General features: G+C 43.9%; 1 protein-coding gene across 5 annotated transcripts in view; it reads left to right on the top strand.

Annotated features, from left to right (window-relative positions):
* Positions 1-15,834, top strand: part of FBLN2 (fibulin 2) — an 89,822-nt gene that overhangs the window by 48,528 nt on the left and 25,460 nt on the right. For all 5 annotated transcript variants that reach the window (XM_041459122.1, XM_041459124.1, XM_041459123.1 and 2 more), the window contains exons 3-4: positions 11,586-11,697; positions 13,227-13,356. In XM_041459122.1, the coding sequence (XP_041315056.1) occupies positions 11,586-11,697; positions 13,227-13,356 (242 nt within the window). The remainder of the gene's footprint in view (positions 1-11,585; positions 11,698-13,226; positions 13,357-15,834) is intronic.

Here is a 15,834-nt window from a genome sequence, read left to right on the forward strand (position 1 = left end):
TTGTTTTGTTTTGTTTTGTTTCGTTGTTGTTGTTGTTGTTTTGTTTTGTTTTGTTTTTCTTGGTTTGGTTTGGTTTGGTTTTGTTTTTGTTTTGGGGTTTTTTTTTAGATTTCCTGAAGCAGTGTGGGAAAAGAGATAGAGTTTGAGGGGGAGATAAGGAAAAAGGGTCAAGAAAAATAGGGGTAATGTGTGTATGGAGGAAAGGGAGAAGACTAAGGGACTCTAGAGAGGAAAAGCAGTAGTGAAACAGGGAAATCTTCAAGGGTGAGAGCTGCAGGACTCCAGCTGGACACAGATAACACTGTTAGTGCTATAAGGCTGCTGTTAGTTACTCCTGTCTGTCCCAGCAGCTGGGTCACTGTTGCTTTTGTCACTGTGGGCCATCCCTGTGTGACAGCCCTGCCTCTGCCCCTGCAATCTGCCTCACACAGGAAGATTGAAGAGAGGGGTCCTAACCTGGAAGATGTGGATGGCACTTTTCTGTTACTGAAAATGGAATGTTCATGTTTTTTATGAGAGCTTTTGTAACAAATTGCCTAGAAAGCTTGTGATCCCAAGGGCCGTTTATACTGGCTTTTGTCAGATAGCCAATCTTTCACTATAATGTGGTTGCAGCACATTTTACTTGAGTTCATAAACAAACAACTCCTCCCTAAAAGCAGCCTTGCCAATACAGTCTGTTGGTGGTCCTAACCCTTGCTGAAGGGAGCGCAGCTCCCTGCTCTTGTCCCACAGCTCTGGAGCTGCCCCTGCCTGGCAACTTCAGCGTTTAACTGTGCTGCTGTTACAGGAAAAACCTTCTCCCATGACCTTGTGCTGAACATCAGAGCCACAGGGCCAGTTAGACCTCAGAAAGCTTTATCTTATCTATGGGAAGGAGTGGAAATCCTTCAAATCAAAATGCATCTTAGATACCCGCAGCTTGTGCTGGTTGGGTCAGTGACCTTCCAGAACATTAATGTGTTGAAAATGTCAAGACTTTACTTCAAATTGTTACAAGGAGTCACCTATCTGATGTGAGAAGGGTTTCAGGCTTTTGTTTTGGTTTGCAGACACTGCAGGGGTATGTGTTGATACACTGCTATCACCATTTATACCTCCCCTTCCCTCCACCCCTCTTCTTTCTCATTGCAGGTTTACAGAGTGGCAGAGAGGTCAGATTGTGAGCTGTATTTCCAGCTCTGTAGTGGAGGGAGCAGTCCCTCACCTCTCCCCACCGTGTGGCTCTGTTCCATGTGCAAGCTGATGTCTTGCAGTGATTGGGAAACAGCTGACAGTTCACCACCAGTGTTTGTTGGCTGGGAGAAGCAGCAAGTTCAAAGCTGTGCTTTGAAAAGTTTCCTCTCCCTGGATGAGGAAAGCTGCATTCCTTGCAGGGAGGGGTCTGGCTGGTGCCCAGCCCCTGCCCAGAACGTGCTGTCCTGTCCTTGGCACCCCACACGTTGCTCCCAGTCCTTCCCACTGGGCCCTGGGCACTTCAGGGGTGATGGGGCAGGGGAGACTGGGGATGCTGTGCCAGCTCCAGGGTGTCAGGGGACAGCCCCTGGTGCCAGAGCTCACGTCTGCAGTGTAGCAGTTTCACCCCTAAAGTCTCAAAGGGCCTGAGTTTTTCTGAGATAAGAGAGGATTTCCCCTGGCAGGGGTTGGATTTTGAGATGAGGCTTAGTGGGTGTAAATGTGACCTGGAGCCTGGCCCAGGTAAGGAGAGTGCCTTTCAGAGGAACTCAGGTCTTTTGCTTCCTACAGGGTCCCATTTGGGATGTGCAGGATGTGCTGCTGGGTTTGTCAGAGCCGGTTCTCAGGACAAGAGGACTTTTGGGAGGTTAATAGGAAGAAATTGCATCTGATGAGAAAAATGAGGGGATGCCACTGGCACTTTACTGAGATATATGGGTTTGCTTGTCAGTGCTCCATAGTGTTGTATCTTGCTTTTAAAGATCCATTTCACATCCATTTGCTGTGGTTGCAGACACAGCAGAGAAGGGTGTAACTGCTGAACCCAAATAAAACCAAAAAAGATCTCAGCAGCAAGTCAAAATTGTAACAATTGCTGGAGAGAGCAAATAGTATGCAGGGTCCTGCTTCTATGGAGTAGTTTATAACAGACCTGTTTCTACGGAGTAGTTTAGGAAAGATCTATTTTGTATTGTTGAATTAAAGTCTGAGAAAAATGTGAAGTATTGTGGCCTTCCTCAGTGTTGTCCTTGTGTATGTGGGTGTGCACAACTTGGTGGTGCTCCAGACCCTCTCAGGCACCCAGAGCCCAGTGTTCCAACCACTTCTATCCCTTTTCCTGGCTGATGACTCAGCAAGTTATTGTCTTTTTCCAGCTATGTCCAGACTTGTCTGCCTTTAAGTATCCAGACACTTTGTTCCTTTCTTACTGCTGCATCACCACAAAGGGCCTCATATGGATCTTATTTTCAACAGCCTCTGGGCAGCACTAAGGCTTTACTCTCATCCTGAGCTGTTAGCATCCTGAACTAGAAACCTGGGTAAAAACCTTCAAAATTCAACCATCCTGATATTTTGATTGTTCACTTATAATTTGCACAAGTGCTGTGTGGGAATGGATGTCGCTTTCCCAGCGTGTGGTTGAATATTGAAAAAGAGAGAAACTGAGAAGTGCGCTCTACTTATTTACACACAAGTAATAAAGACTGGGGGTTTTGGAAAAGCATTGATGAAGTGGTATGTGAAGTTCTGCCTCTTTTAATATTTTCCTTTACTCTGTTTTAGGTGTCTCATGCAGAAAGTAACAGTAATGAGTCTTTGTGGGAGAGATGAAGAGTCCTCCACCCTTCATTAGAATTTGCTGCCTTATCCCAAATGCTCCAAAACACATTTAAATCACATAGTTGGAGCTTTTCACAAGTCAGTGCCTTTTCTCGCTCTTCATCTCTGATTCCAAACTGGAATGTGATTGGGAATGTAAATTCCTTTACAAGTGGCTGCAGCCTGTCTTGTCCAAGTAGGAAATGTGAGCCAGAGTGCACTGCAGGAGATGGAGCTGCAGCTGGGGTTTAACTTGTGCCTGTTTTAGGTTCTGCATGTGGGCTGTGGAAGCCCAGAGCACATTTCTCTGTCTCTGGCTGCTCAGGAGAGCAGGAGGAATCTGAACAGAGCCTGATGCCAGCTCTGTCCTCGCAGCCATGCTTGTGCTCACTGCAGTGGTAGGTGCACGGGGAGGGAGAGGAACTGGGACTGTCCCTGCAGCTGAAAGAGCTTCTGTAGAGACAGATACAGGCTGAAATGCTGATCTGTCCACAGCATCCTCCTGACTGTTTCAAGCTTTGTACATGCAGCTGTTGCTTGTTGGCTGTCCCTGCAGGAAGCACTGTCCCACCCGTTCTTGCTGTGCCTCCGCACGACTGGGTTCAGCAGCAGCCTTCAGCACGTGCCTGAGCTCCATCAGTGCTGCTGCACTAAGGACTCGACTAAATATTAATATATTTATATTTACTGTATGTATAAACAACCCCAGGCTGAACTGGAGTTGCTCAGCCTGGAGAAAAGGAGGCTCAGGAAGAACCTTCTGTTTCTCCACAGTTCCCTGACAGGAGGGGTGGGGCTCTGCTCCCAGGGAACAAGGGACAGGACAAGGGGAAATGGCCTCAAGCTGTGCCAGGGAGGTTTGGATTGGATATTAGGGAAAAATTTCTTGATGGAGAGGGTTGTCAAGCATTGGAAAAGGCTGCCCAGGGCAGTGGTGGAGTCCCCATCCGTGGAAGTGTTCCAAAACAGGTGTGGATGCAGCACGTGGGACATGGTTTAGTGGTGGTGGTGGTGGTGGCCTGATAGTTGGACTTGATCTCAAGTCTTTTCCACAGAAACCTTAAGGATTCTGTGATTCTGCATTCAAGGGCTTTGTGCTTGAATTTTTGGTAAAGGAGCAGGCAATGTCTGTGGGCTTCCATGGGGCACGGGGTCAAACCCCAGCTTTAGGTGAAAACAGCCCCTTCTGCTATAGTTTGCAATTATTTTCAAGTGTTGCCTTGTTTGAAGGTGACTTCAGTAGCAGTGCTGGCAGGTATTACAGGAGTGTCATTTATCCTGATGAACAGATATGTGAGGGACTCACTACTTTTAATTAGGAATATAGAATTGAAACAAATAATAGAAATTTTGTGTGTGATCTGAGTGGTGTAGATTTTTGGCAGGGAGGAAGGACTTAGGGAATTGAACAGTTCATGTGAATGTGTTTCTCTTGGTGTGTTGTAGGATTACACTGAGCTGCACCCTGGACAGTCTGAGCTGGAGGCAAAGTCTGAAGTGGGAATTAGCAAAATGGTTCACCCAGTCCCTGCTGTGTGAAACCACATCAACAGCATCAAACAAGGTGCTTCATTTAGAAGTTAAAAACTCCATTTGCCTAATTTCTACCCCAGACCCTACTTTCTTAGGGAACTAAACCCCCTTCCTTCCAAACATCTGTGGTTCTGAGGCATGCTGCATGGCAAAGGACAGATTTCCTGCTGTGCTTCCTGCTAGAGCTGCTAAATTCCCCTGGAACAATCTAAACATCATTATCAGCCCATTCAAATTAGTATTTCCTCCTACTTCTGTAAGGGATAAAAGGAGGTTTGTTTCGTTGCTGTTGACTTAAGTGTCCCACTGAATTCCTTCACAATAACTGCTCTGGCACTGGGTGCATCCTGGAGAGTTTAAACCTCCTTGGGGTTACTGGATCAAGGCAGAATGGGGAGCCATCAGCTCTTCCAGCCTGTCATTAATCCAGGAAATGCCCTGGGCCACAATCAATACTGCTGAAATTCTTGCCCAAACCCTGATTACAAAACTTCATAAAGGAAAGCCAGAGGAAATGAGAGATCTCTTCAGAACATCATCATAAAATAAAGGAACAATGTAATTTATGATTATAAACCTGACAAGGACAGGCAAGGAATCCTGGAGGGTTCCCAAATAAGGAGATGGAGCTCTACAACAACTCTTCTGTTCAGTTAAAGCATCCCTGCTCACTAATTAGAAACTCAATGAAACTCAGATTTTTCCTTCCTCTGCTATTCAGAATCCTTTTGTCAACAGTCCTCAGGCAAACAGAGCTGGAGGGCACATACTTGGTCAGGAGCACTCCTGGGGCTGTTCAGGTCACTGACTGCTGCTGTCACGTCCTTTCCTCTCTGTTCTTTCCTTCTCCAGGTGTGCAGGCTCCCGCTGTGGCTGAAAGCTGTGCTGGGCTATGTGGCAGGGCAGGCAAGCTGACACCAGCGGCTGAGCTGAGTCAGGGGCTGAATCTGCCCCGTGTTTTCAGTCATGGGCTATCCTCTGATGAATTTTACAGTTTTTCTACTTTGGGTGAATTGGTCATGAGGAAAATGAAAATCTTGGCTTCCCCTTCCCCCCCTCCGTCCCCCGTCCTCCCCCCCGAACTGATTAGAGACTTTCCCTGTGAGCAATTTCTGAGTGGGTTCTCCTGGAGGGCAGACGAGGCTGTGTATTTTTTAGCCTGTGCTGCATGCGTTGAACTGGTGGAAGCAGAATGAGCACTGGGCAGGTGCTGGGGATTTTATTTTCAGTTGCCAGAGTTACAAAACTCGAAACTCTAAAGGCTCACAACAGCTACCTGAAGGATGCTTGACTTTTGGAGCTGGCTCCATAGAGCATCCATGAGCAGTGCCTGTCCCGTGTTAGCCCTGGCAGAGTGTGCACAGTGCAGTCTGTGTCCCAGCAAATCAGATGTGGTTCAGATATAAATGTACAATCTTCCATCAGGCTTTCAACAAAAATACAATTTGTTGTGTGCTTGGTGTGAGAATGAATAATATATTTATATGGATTGCATGATTAAAGTGTGTGTAGTGATTTTAGGCAATTGGGCTTTAAAATGGCACAGTAACTTGGCTTGTCCTTGATCAACACTCCCAGTCCTAAACAAAGACCTTTTTCACTGCTAAACTTTTAAAATTTAAAGCAGAAACATGTCTTAGTGGATGGCTGTCCCTAACACTGCAGTGTGTGGGTGTGGATGGGTAATGGTGAAATGAATGCATTTTCTATAGATGAGCACTCAGAGGTAAGGGGAGCATATATGCTAAATGAAGGCCTTACACACACATCTATTTGCTTATGTTTGTTGCCTTTATATTTTTTAAGATGAAGGAATATTGTTTTTGTAATTTAGTTACCTTTATAACTTCAGCTCAGTTTGTAATTGGTTAATAACATACTGGAAGTGCTTGGCTCACTCAGTGTTTGAGTTGCAGCAGATTTAGTGATCCTGCCTAATTTTCCCAAGCGCTCTGACAGGCAGTCCTGAATACATTCCCTGACAAACACTATTCCTCCAAATTTTAACTTTAAAATTAAACAGGGCTGGTGGAAGTGCTTTGAAGAAAGGAGCCTACCTAGCCACAAAACAGATCATGCAAAGAGCTTGCTCTCCCCAAGATAAAATTCTTCAGACAGGAATTACAAGGATAATCAGAACCAGGCTTTCCAAAGCCTCAGCTCTTTTGAAAGTTAATAGCCAGCATAAATATACTCTGTGCAATATTTGGGGAAGGAGGGTTGAGGGGGAAAATACAGCCAAGACTGGGCTGAAGGGCAAGAAATATTCTGCCTGCTCTGAGTTATCATTGTAACTGATGGAAGGATGATTGTGCATGAGCTGTTCTGCTTCAAACTCCGCGGCAGAAGGATACAGCAAAATGAGACACATTCTGAAACAGCAGGCATAGGAATTGCTTGGGTTTGTAGCTGGTGAAAAGGGTTAAAGAATTTATTTAGTTGTTCCCCCCCTTCTTTCAACCTGGATCTAATAAAGGATGCTGTCATGGAAACCTTAGAAACCAAACATTGTCCAAATTATCTGGCCTCTGCCACAGGTAATATAAGTTTTGACTTACAAGGATTATCCAGAACTAAAGCCAGAGGGAGTATAAGGTTGCTATTCATTGACACTTTGAACAAAATCTGCCAAACAAGCGTGGCTGAGGCAATGTTGATGTATGTCTCCACTGTATGGTGCACAGTAAAATGAATGTTCAGCTTGGGTTATCCAGTTTTTCATTGTGCCTTGGGGCAGACACAGCTCTCTATGTTTTGCCAAGCAAGCCAGTATAAGGAATTTATGAAAAAAGAATAATGTAGGAAACAGAATGTTTTCAGGTTGAAATAGAAAGCAGATGCTTCCCAAGGAGTGAAGGCAATATAACAGGAACTTGTCCTGGATGAGTGGTGGGATGGATTCCCAAAGAGATGCGGGTGCCTTCAGAGGATGGAGGAGAGCACAGAAAAACACTTTGCTGCATGAGATGAAGGCAGGTTGCTCCAAGTGTGATGAACCTCCCTTACAATGCTGTGGTGATGGCATGGCAGGCAGGAATTGAAGAGGGTGGTGGAAAAAGATTAGGCACTGAACTGAATCCAAGAGGTGTGTGCTGGGTGCTCAGCTCAGCCTGTATTTCTCCTGCAATCTGCTTTTCCATCATTTCCAACGAGAGAAGCCTCAAAGACTGAGGAGAGCGTGTGGGTTAGTGCCCCATCCTGAGCAGTGAGCTAACTGTGGTTTGGTCATGGAAACATTCCAGCACTGCCCTCATTTCAGGGAGATTTAGAGTCAGACACATCCTGAGCACCGAGGCACTTGGAGGAGCCTGCAGGAACCTGCACAGAGTAAAACCCTCTGCTCATTTATCTGGGAACAGGTCCTGGGAGAGCTTAACCAGCCCCAATGACGTAAGTGATAGCTCAGTTTGGAGTGAAAGCAGTTGGCTTTGGGGCTGTGCTGTCATTCTCCCCTCCCCTGTCTTTGCCAAGATAAATGTTCTTCTCCTCTTTACCTTGCTCATTAAAATGTCTTCCCAGCCATCCCAGATAAACCAAGTTGAGAACATGTTACAGTGCACACCTAGATTGTGAAATTCAAGGAGGGAGTTCAATAAAGCCTCTCAGGCTGTTGATAAGATAGGAAATGACAACCTGTTAAGGGCTAAAGCTACAGTACTTTGTTATTTATTTATTAGAGCTTTAAATGGTGAAGAGATTGGAGCAGAAAAAAGACCCACTGGAAACAGTTATTCTTCAGTATTTTAAGAACTCCCACAAGTTGTTCTGTGAGGTTTTTGTAATTATTTTTCGTAATATATTGTTTTATGTTGTCAGGCAGGTATTTGATAAGGAAGTACAACTTATTTTTCTGCAGTTCTTGTTAAGTGTATGTGCTGAATGTAAATGTAAATACATTTTACATATTATGGGTTTGGGGAAGATAAACTGCTTTCTTCAGGTGTAGGAATGGAATAGGAAGTTCCATTATAACAGCAAGAGCTCAGCTCAGTTTTGGGAGTATGACCTTTGCCTCCCTCCCATGTGAGTGCTGATGCACCAATTAACAGCTGGAATTAAAGCCAGCAGGGAAGAGATGTGAGTGCCTGGGGCTGACAGTGCTCTGCCCAACACCCTGATCCTCCTGGTGATTCATGCAGTGCTCTGCTTTCCCTGGCTTATAGATAATTGGTTTTGGTGAAGTCAAGTGATTCTGTCCAGGCCTTCACTGTGTCTGCCTTACTTGGGTCTCTCTGTAGTTGAAGTTGCTATCAGAGACTCCTTAATGTCGTGTCTCCTGGAGTAATTTTAGTGGAAAGGGAAATAATTGTACATTTGTGCATGGGAGGCTCGGGTGGGTTGGTTGGTGTGATGGGTCAGTCCTTGCTGCTCCCGTCCTGTGAGGAGTGGTAGACTCACAGAACAGTTTGTGTGCAAAGGGATTTAAAGTCCATCCCGTGCCACCCCTGCCATGGCAGGGACACCTTCCACTGTCCCAGGCTGCTCCAAGCCCCATCCAGCCTGGCCTGGGACACTGCCAGGGATCCAGGGGCAGCCACAGCTGCTCTGGGCACCCTGTGCCGGGGTTTTACCAGGCTCATCGAGGAAGTGCTGATGTCTTAAGGTTTGTCTGTCTTTCTACTGAGACAAAAGAACCACTTGGAAGGGAATGGTGGATAAAGCTGCTGACAGCTCAGTCCGGACTGCTGGCTCCAAAAATGGGTATTTGCATGACAAGAGTTATTCAATCGATGCAAATGCTCCGCAGAGCTGCAGACCCGAAGTGAGAATGGGAGGAAGCACGCTGGAGATGTTAAAAGGTGTGAAGTGGTCTAAGTGGAAATTCAGGTGAAGCTGAAATCAGGGAAACTTCAGTGTTAAAAGAGCTTTGGCAAGAAACTGAGATACCCTGTCCCTTCTTGACCTTCTAGAGCTGGCTGGTGATTTATCGCTCTGGAAACATAATTTGTGAACATTGGGAAGGAAAAAGGGGAGGGAAGTTTATGAAAATCCACTTTGTCTCCTTTGCTGCTCTAACAAACTTATGGTTCCCTGTTACAGTGGGAGGAAATAATTTAGTAGCCTTTAACTGTGTGTTTTTTCTCAGTTTGAGCTTCAGTTAAACTTTTTAAAATACACGCACCCACCCACAGCAGATTTTTCTAGCTGAAAGCTGAAATTCTTAGCAAAAGCTGTGTGGCTATCATGTGACCATGGAAAACCTGGATGTGTCCCTGGGTCAGCTTGAGGCCATCCCGCTGCTGCTCAGGGCTGGATCAGGCACTGAGACAACTTTAAAGCACAGGCAGGGAAGAGTTAAAATTCTCTTGAGGAAAAAGTGTTATTCAAAATATTTGAATTAACTTCTAAGTGTCTTTAAAAGACAGTACACCAGTTTTTGAGATTTGGCCAAAATGTTCTGTAGTTCTTGTCTTCAGACTGATGCAGAGTGATAAATGCAGGAGGTGAGTTTCTGAATTGCAAACAAGTGAGGAAACTGCTGCTGTTTTCTAGTGCAGCCTGATATAATTTACCTTTTTTTTTTTCCTTAGTGAAGACATCTATAAATAGCAAATTATCTTTTAGCAGGTGGGTTGTGAAATGACTTTATCAAATATTCACACAGTATGTGTGTATATATATATATATATATATATATATATATATATATATATATATAAAACCCGGGATTATAGAGTTCTCAAACAAAACTACTTTGTTTTCCATAAGAAGATGCAAATCTGCTTCTAAATCTGCTAATATCATGGAAGCCCCAAATAAACAAAGCTCTGTTTGAATGTTTTTGTATTTCAAAGTCTGCTACACCCAGAGCTGAAAATCTCTATCAGCATAGAACCTCTGTGATCCCCAGTCCTGTGCATGTATTTAGTTGTATATATTTTTTCTTCCTAATGGAGAATTAAAATATCATAAATCCATGCTAATGTATGTGAGTCCTAATATGAGTTATTCCAGTTTCTTTTAAATTCCTGATGAAGATCAAAAACAGTAGTTTGTTTATTTTATGTTAACTTAATTGTGGGTTTAATTATTCATAAGATCACAGCAAAAGGCAATATATTTTGCCAATATGACTGTTTAATAGTATGGCACTTCAGTAGAGCAATCTGATATTGAATCTTCAGTGAGGAATGAGTAACTCGCTTTTAGTTGATTTATAAATCATGTAGATTACTGCAATATAGATAGTTAAATTCTGCTCTATTCTCATGTTCCAGCAAGAGCAACAAATGTATTTCAGCACTTGGTAAAATGAATGGAGTTTCCACCGAGGGAGTGCATTAGAGCTATGTTAAAATTTCACTGTTTTATAGCAATGTATTGTAATTATCTGGAACTGGATATATTTCCTGCCAGTTTAACTGCATAGATCAACCCTCCAATGTCACAGAGCAACTCTTACACCTAATACAGCTCTCAGGACTCAAGTATATCTTAATGTTGTTAATGTGTTTTATAGAGTGAAAGCATTGTGCAGCCTGGGGGCCATGTGCAGATTGTTGTGGTGCCACTGCCCCGGTGTGTGAACAGGAGCTGGGCAGGGTGGGAAGACACAAGTGGCTTTGGTCATTAACCCCCTGCACCTGCAGGTCTGCTTTGGGCTGTTCCTCCCCAAAGGCTTGAAGAGAACAAGTCCATGCAATAGGCGTAGAGGATCCAGCAAAATCCTATTTCACTGCAACCTGCACATTTACATCTTGGGTGCAAATCTGCAGAATCAAATGTGAGAGCTAGAGCAGCATTCTCCATGTCCATCTCTCTTACTGCATCTTAGTGCCAGTGTTTCACAGTCAGAGCTACAGCTCCCAGACCCTTTTCATTGTATTTTTAAGCCAGCTGAACCATGCAAGGCTGGGGCACTCTATGCTAACCGAGCCTGTGTAGTGAGGGCACTGTTACCACAGCATAATGACTAAATCAACTTGCACCAAGTGGCCAGGCATGATTTTTCAAGGATTTTGCTCAGAGTTTTTAAATATGGAATGTTCTTCAAATCATTTTTGTCATTTATAGCATTTAAAACTGTTCATTTCCTTCTGCTGTTCCCCCCTGAAGGACATCACCAGGTGATCGGTTATGGCAAGATGTTTTAGGTATCAGTTGTCTCTTTGGTTTTTTTCCTTATAACCAAATAAAATGTGGAAATAAAGGGAAAAACCTCACCCTGAACTATTGTTATTTTAAAGATCTTCTCAATTAAGAAGCAGAGTTAAACTAAATCCATTTCATACAAAATAATAATAAAAAAAAAAAATCTGTGTGTGTGCTTCGTACAGGTTCCACGAAGGAGTTGATTGAGAGCTGCTGTGGAGCTGGCCAGCAGTGGGCTATAGACAACGGGGAGTGCACAGAAATCCCTGTAAGTGGCATGGATGGTGATATTTGCAGGTACGTAAGGAAAAACTGAACATTTTTGGTTAGCATAAAGACTAGCCCTTGAGAAGAAATCAAATGTACTTCGTGGGATGTCCAGGAGACTGGAAACCATGTCATTCATTGTCTGAATTATTTGTGGACTGGCAATATTCATGGCTAATTAGAAACCCGAATTTCCCCCTCTGTTTGCCCAAAATCTAATATAAACAAAAGCTTTTTAAGGCTTCTTTTTGTCTCTCCCATGAGCAGAGCACAGACTTGTTTCCCGTTTTCTGCCTATCTGTGGAGTTGCAGTTAAATGGGAGGGCAGAGCTTGGCAAGTGTCGAGTGCAGTGATTGTCCGTGTCATTAAGGGATGTGTTTATTGCTCTGTGAGTGGCCCCTGGTTCTGCTGGAGGGGGCACCATACCCTGATCCTGCTGCTAGTGTCAGCAGCCCCTGCTCTGAGAGGCAGCCAGGTTCCCTCTGCATGGTAGGAGGATCGGGATGGGTGCAGGGTAACCTGGATCAGCCCCCCAAGAGCTGCAGTTCATCCCATTCCCTGCCCACGAGCCTGGAGCAGCCCTTGGGGAGGGATGGGGACAAACTCACTCCAGACTCATATTCTAGAAGACCAATCCCGTCATTTAGAGCATTGAAAAACTTTGGCATAATCCCTTTTATCAAATTTAGTATCATTGCACATTTCTGAAGTTACTGGGAGATTGAAATCCTCCCTGCTGGGATCTGGTGTGATAAAACTGACACATACCAACTGTCTGTGAAGTAAAGGCAGATTAAAAATTCCAGCCTTGGCCTAAGTAGGTGCAAATACAGTACATTAATGAGTTGCACCTGCACATCTGAAGCTGGTTGTAGATGAAAAAGCCAGATCCTAAATGTTTCAGTCCCTGTGAACCTGCTGGAATTAAAAGGAGTAAGAGATCAGGGGGTTCAGTTGTCTTACTTGTAAAATTTCAGTTGTGCCTCTGTTTTAAAGATATAAGCCTGCCCATAAATATTAAGTCTAAAAAAAAAAAATTATGTAAAAAAGTATTCAAGTATGTGGCCACAGACCCTGGAAAGCAAGGACAAAATCTTGCTGCTGCAAGTGGGAGCTGTGCCAGTGAGCAGATCTGGTGACCCTGCCGCTCTCCATCCCCAGGGCACTGCCTGTGCTGGAACCCTGCAATTCCTGCAGCTCCCAGGAGTCTACTCCAGCTCAACTCATTACCTAAAGATTGTAAAATCCCACTCTGGTTTGGGTTGGAAGGACTGAAAGGTCATCCCATTCCACCCCCTGCCATGGGCAGGGACACCTTCCACTGTCCCAGGTTGTTCCAAGCCCTGTCCAGCCTGGCCTTGGGCACTGCCAGGGATCCAGGGGATACGTACAAAGTGGATGCTCATTAAAAACATTAGTTCCTGTTCTGCCAGGATAGTTTTCTGCACATGTTTAGGTGTTACGAGTGGGATAGTTGAGGTGGCACTGGGACATTTGCAGGGGGTCTCAGGGAGCCCTGCCCCCGGGATGTGTGACAGCGGTGGCCTGGCCCTTGCAGGATTGCCCAGAAGCAGTGCTGCGTGTCCACGGTGAGGGAGAACAGCTGCCTGGCCGGGATGGTCGCCGCCAAGGAGGGGGACACGTGTGGCCCCGAGGACAGCGACCCCTGCGCGGGCTCCTCCTACAAGGTGAGCTCCTCTGTGGGTGGGTAAGGTGTGCTCCTGCCTGCCTCAGCAGGCAGCTGTTCCTGCATTCCTGTGGGGCACGGAAGAGATGAACTGGCAGGAATGTGGCAGTGAAATGGTGCTGTTTGCATTTCAGTTTGCGGCCCCTTTTAAAACTTTGCAGTAATGTTTTGAATTAATTGCCATCTCCATTCTGTAGACCTAACTGGCTGTATTGCTTTTGCTTCCTCGCTTTAGAAGTTGCTGAAAAGTCCATTTTAGTTTTTATATCTATAGTGTAGAAGAATTTAGAAAATGATGGGGCAAAACTTAATTGAAGGTATAATGTGAAACCCATTACTGGGTGCTTTGCTTGGCTCCAGTGTTGAATTGTAGCCCCTTTTCCCAGTTCTGCACAATGCTGGACTAGAGAAACAAGCATTTAGATGATGATGGAAGCTTCTGTTCATAAATAAAGGCAAACTGTTAATGGACAGCACAAATCACAAGTCCTGAGCCACAGCCTCTGCTTAGATAAATGAGATTTGCTTTATGAGAACCAGTGGAGCCAAACCAATTTAAACCAGTTTGAAGATTCAGCAGCTCGCTTGTCCTGTTTTCAGCAGAACTGTGCCTTTCAGAATTCATTTCCCTCTGATCATAATTTACATAGCTATAGCTCAGCTTAAGTGCAGCTTCGTGGGCTCAGCAGGAACCTGATTAGTTCTATCTGTTCTTTTACATCGCAGATTCTCGCAGATAATTGTTCACTGGAAAAGCAGGGAAAATGGACATCCACTGCAGGGTTTAAGGGTTAATTAGCTGTGCTGATTTGTCATCTTCAGAACCATTGCTAATTTGGGTTTGAAGTCTGTAATTAGAGTAAAAGGAGAATCTGTGCATTTGGGAGAAGACATTAATATGTCTGAAATGTGACAGAATTGTTATTCTTAGGTTTTCACCAGGGGTTGCTTGCATGCCAGGCAGAGCCAGGCTGTGGAGTCAGCCTGATTACACATGCCATTCCTCAGGCAGAGGTGGGGAGGGAGAACTCCATCATTCCCGGCTGAGCTGAAACCAGTGACAAAATACTCTTGTGGAATGGTTCCTCATGCCAGTTCCAGCGGGATTTTTCCTTTAAGATAAACCATCTGAGACAGTAAAATTACTAACAGCTTTGCTCACCTATTTAGCTCATTTAGCTCTTGAGTCATTGCAGCTACTGCTTGAAAAAAATCAATAAATATTGAGACTGTTGAGACTTCATATTACTTTAGCATTACAGTATGTACTGCTGTAATGCAAAATAATCCAACTTTGTACTGCTTTCTAATGCTTTGTATTACAAGAAAGGTTTTCTAATTTTATTGTGGTTAAACATTGTTTCAGAGGGGATCTGGCAGAAGATGCTGACGGTCCATAGTGGTGTTTCCCCTGATCTGTCTGCTCATAGTAAATCCTGTGGCATAAATCAAAAAAGTTTGTCTGGAATGTGGAAAGATTCATTAATTGCCTCAAAACCCAGCAAGATATTTATACTGTCTTGCCAAAAGCCAGGGTTTTATCTCCAGGTTACAAACATTTGTTGGTCTTCAGGCATTTTAGATGTTTTCACCTTTTGCTTCAAGGTGAATGTGGTAGTGCTGGTTTTTCAGATCCAGGAGTTCAGCCTGTGCTAAATCAACCTAATGTCAGGGTGCTTTAATTGTTATTTACTCTTAACACAAAAAGCACAGGCTTAGGGATTTTTCCTAGTGGATGGAGACTCCACCATGGTAAATCCAATTATGCAGAATTCCAGCTAACATTGTTTTGAGGGGAATGCAGAAAGCTGTGAACCAAAGAATGGTTGTCAAGGTGGGTTTCTCAATTGCAAGGTAAAAATAGTCATATTTGCTATTAAATCAGTTGTAGAATCCATAGGAAGTTCAAAAAGCAGCTAACAGAAAGTCAAGTCATGCCAATTTTTGCATTTTAGAAGGAACTTTTCAGAGAACAAGTTTTTCCACTGGAAAATGACACAGTTTTGTTCACCTGGAAAATATGTGCGCCCAAAGATGTATGAGTGATTTAATACTCTCTGTCATGCCTGCACATGGGATAAATTGTGAATCAAATTATGATTGAAAGAAGCCTGGGTCTTCGAGGCAAATATTGCATATTTTACAGTACTTCAGTAAAAACATGTATTATCTTGAACTTCTATTTTGCATATTGAAGGTGACAAAACTGAGCTAAAACAAAAGAAAAAACAGAAAAGAGATTTTTTTTTCATAAAATTTGAATTTGAGGGTTCTGAATTTGGGGAGGATGGCAAGAGGAATTTTCCCTTTTCTAGCATGACCACAATTCATTATTGCTACAGGTTTGTTTGTTTTTTTTTTTTTTTTTTAATACTCATTTGAAAAGATAATTTAAGCCTATTTAGTGTGCACAATAATTCATCCTCTTCAAGGCCCGTAGTGTAAATTTTTCACAAAAATATATTTGGGCACATGAAGG

This window comes from Pyrgilauda ruficollis, unplaced genomic scaffold (genome assembly GCF_017590135.1).
Source record: "Pyrgilauda ruficollis isolate IOZ18807 unplaced genomic scaffold, ASM1759013v1 scaffold131, whole genome shotgun sequence".
Lineage (NCBI taxonomy): Eukaryota > Metazoa > Chordata > Aves > Passeriformes > Passeridae > Pyrgilauda > Pyrgilauda ruficollis.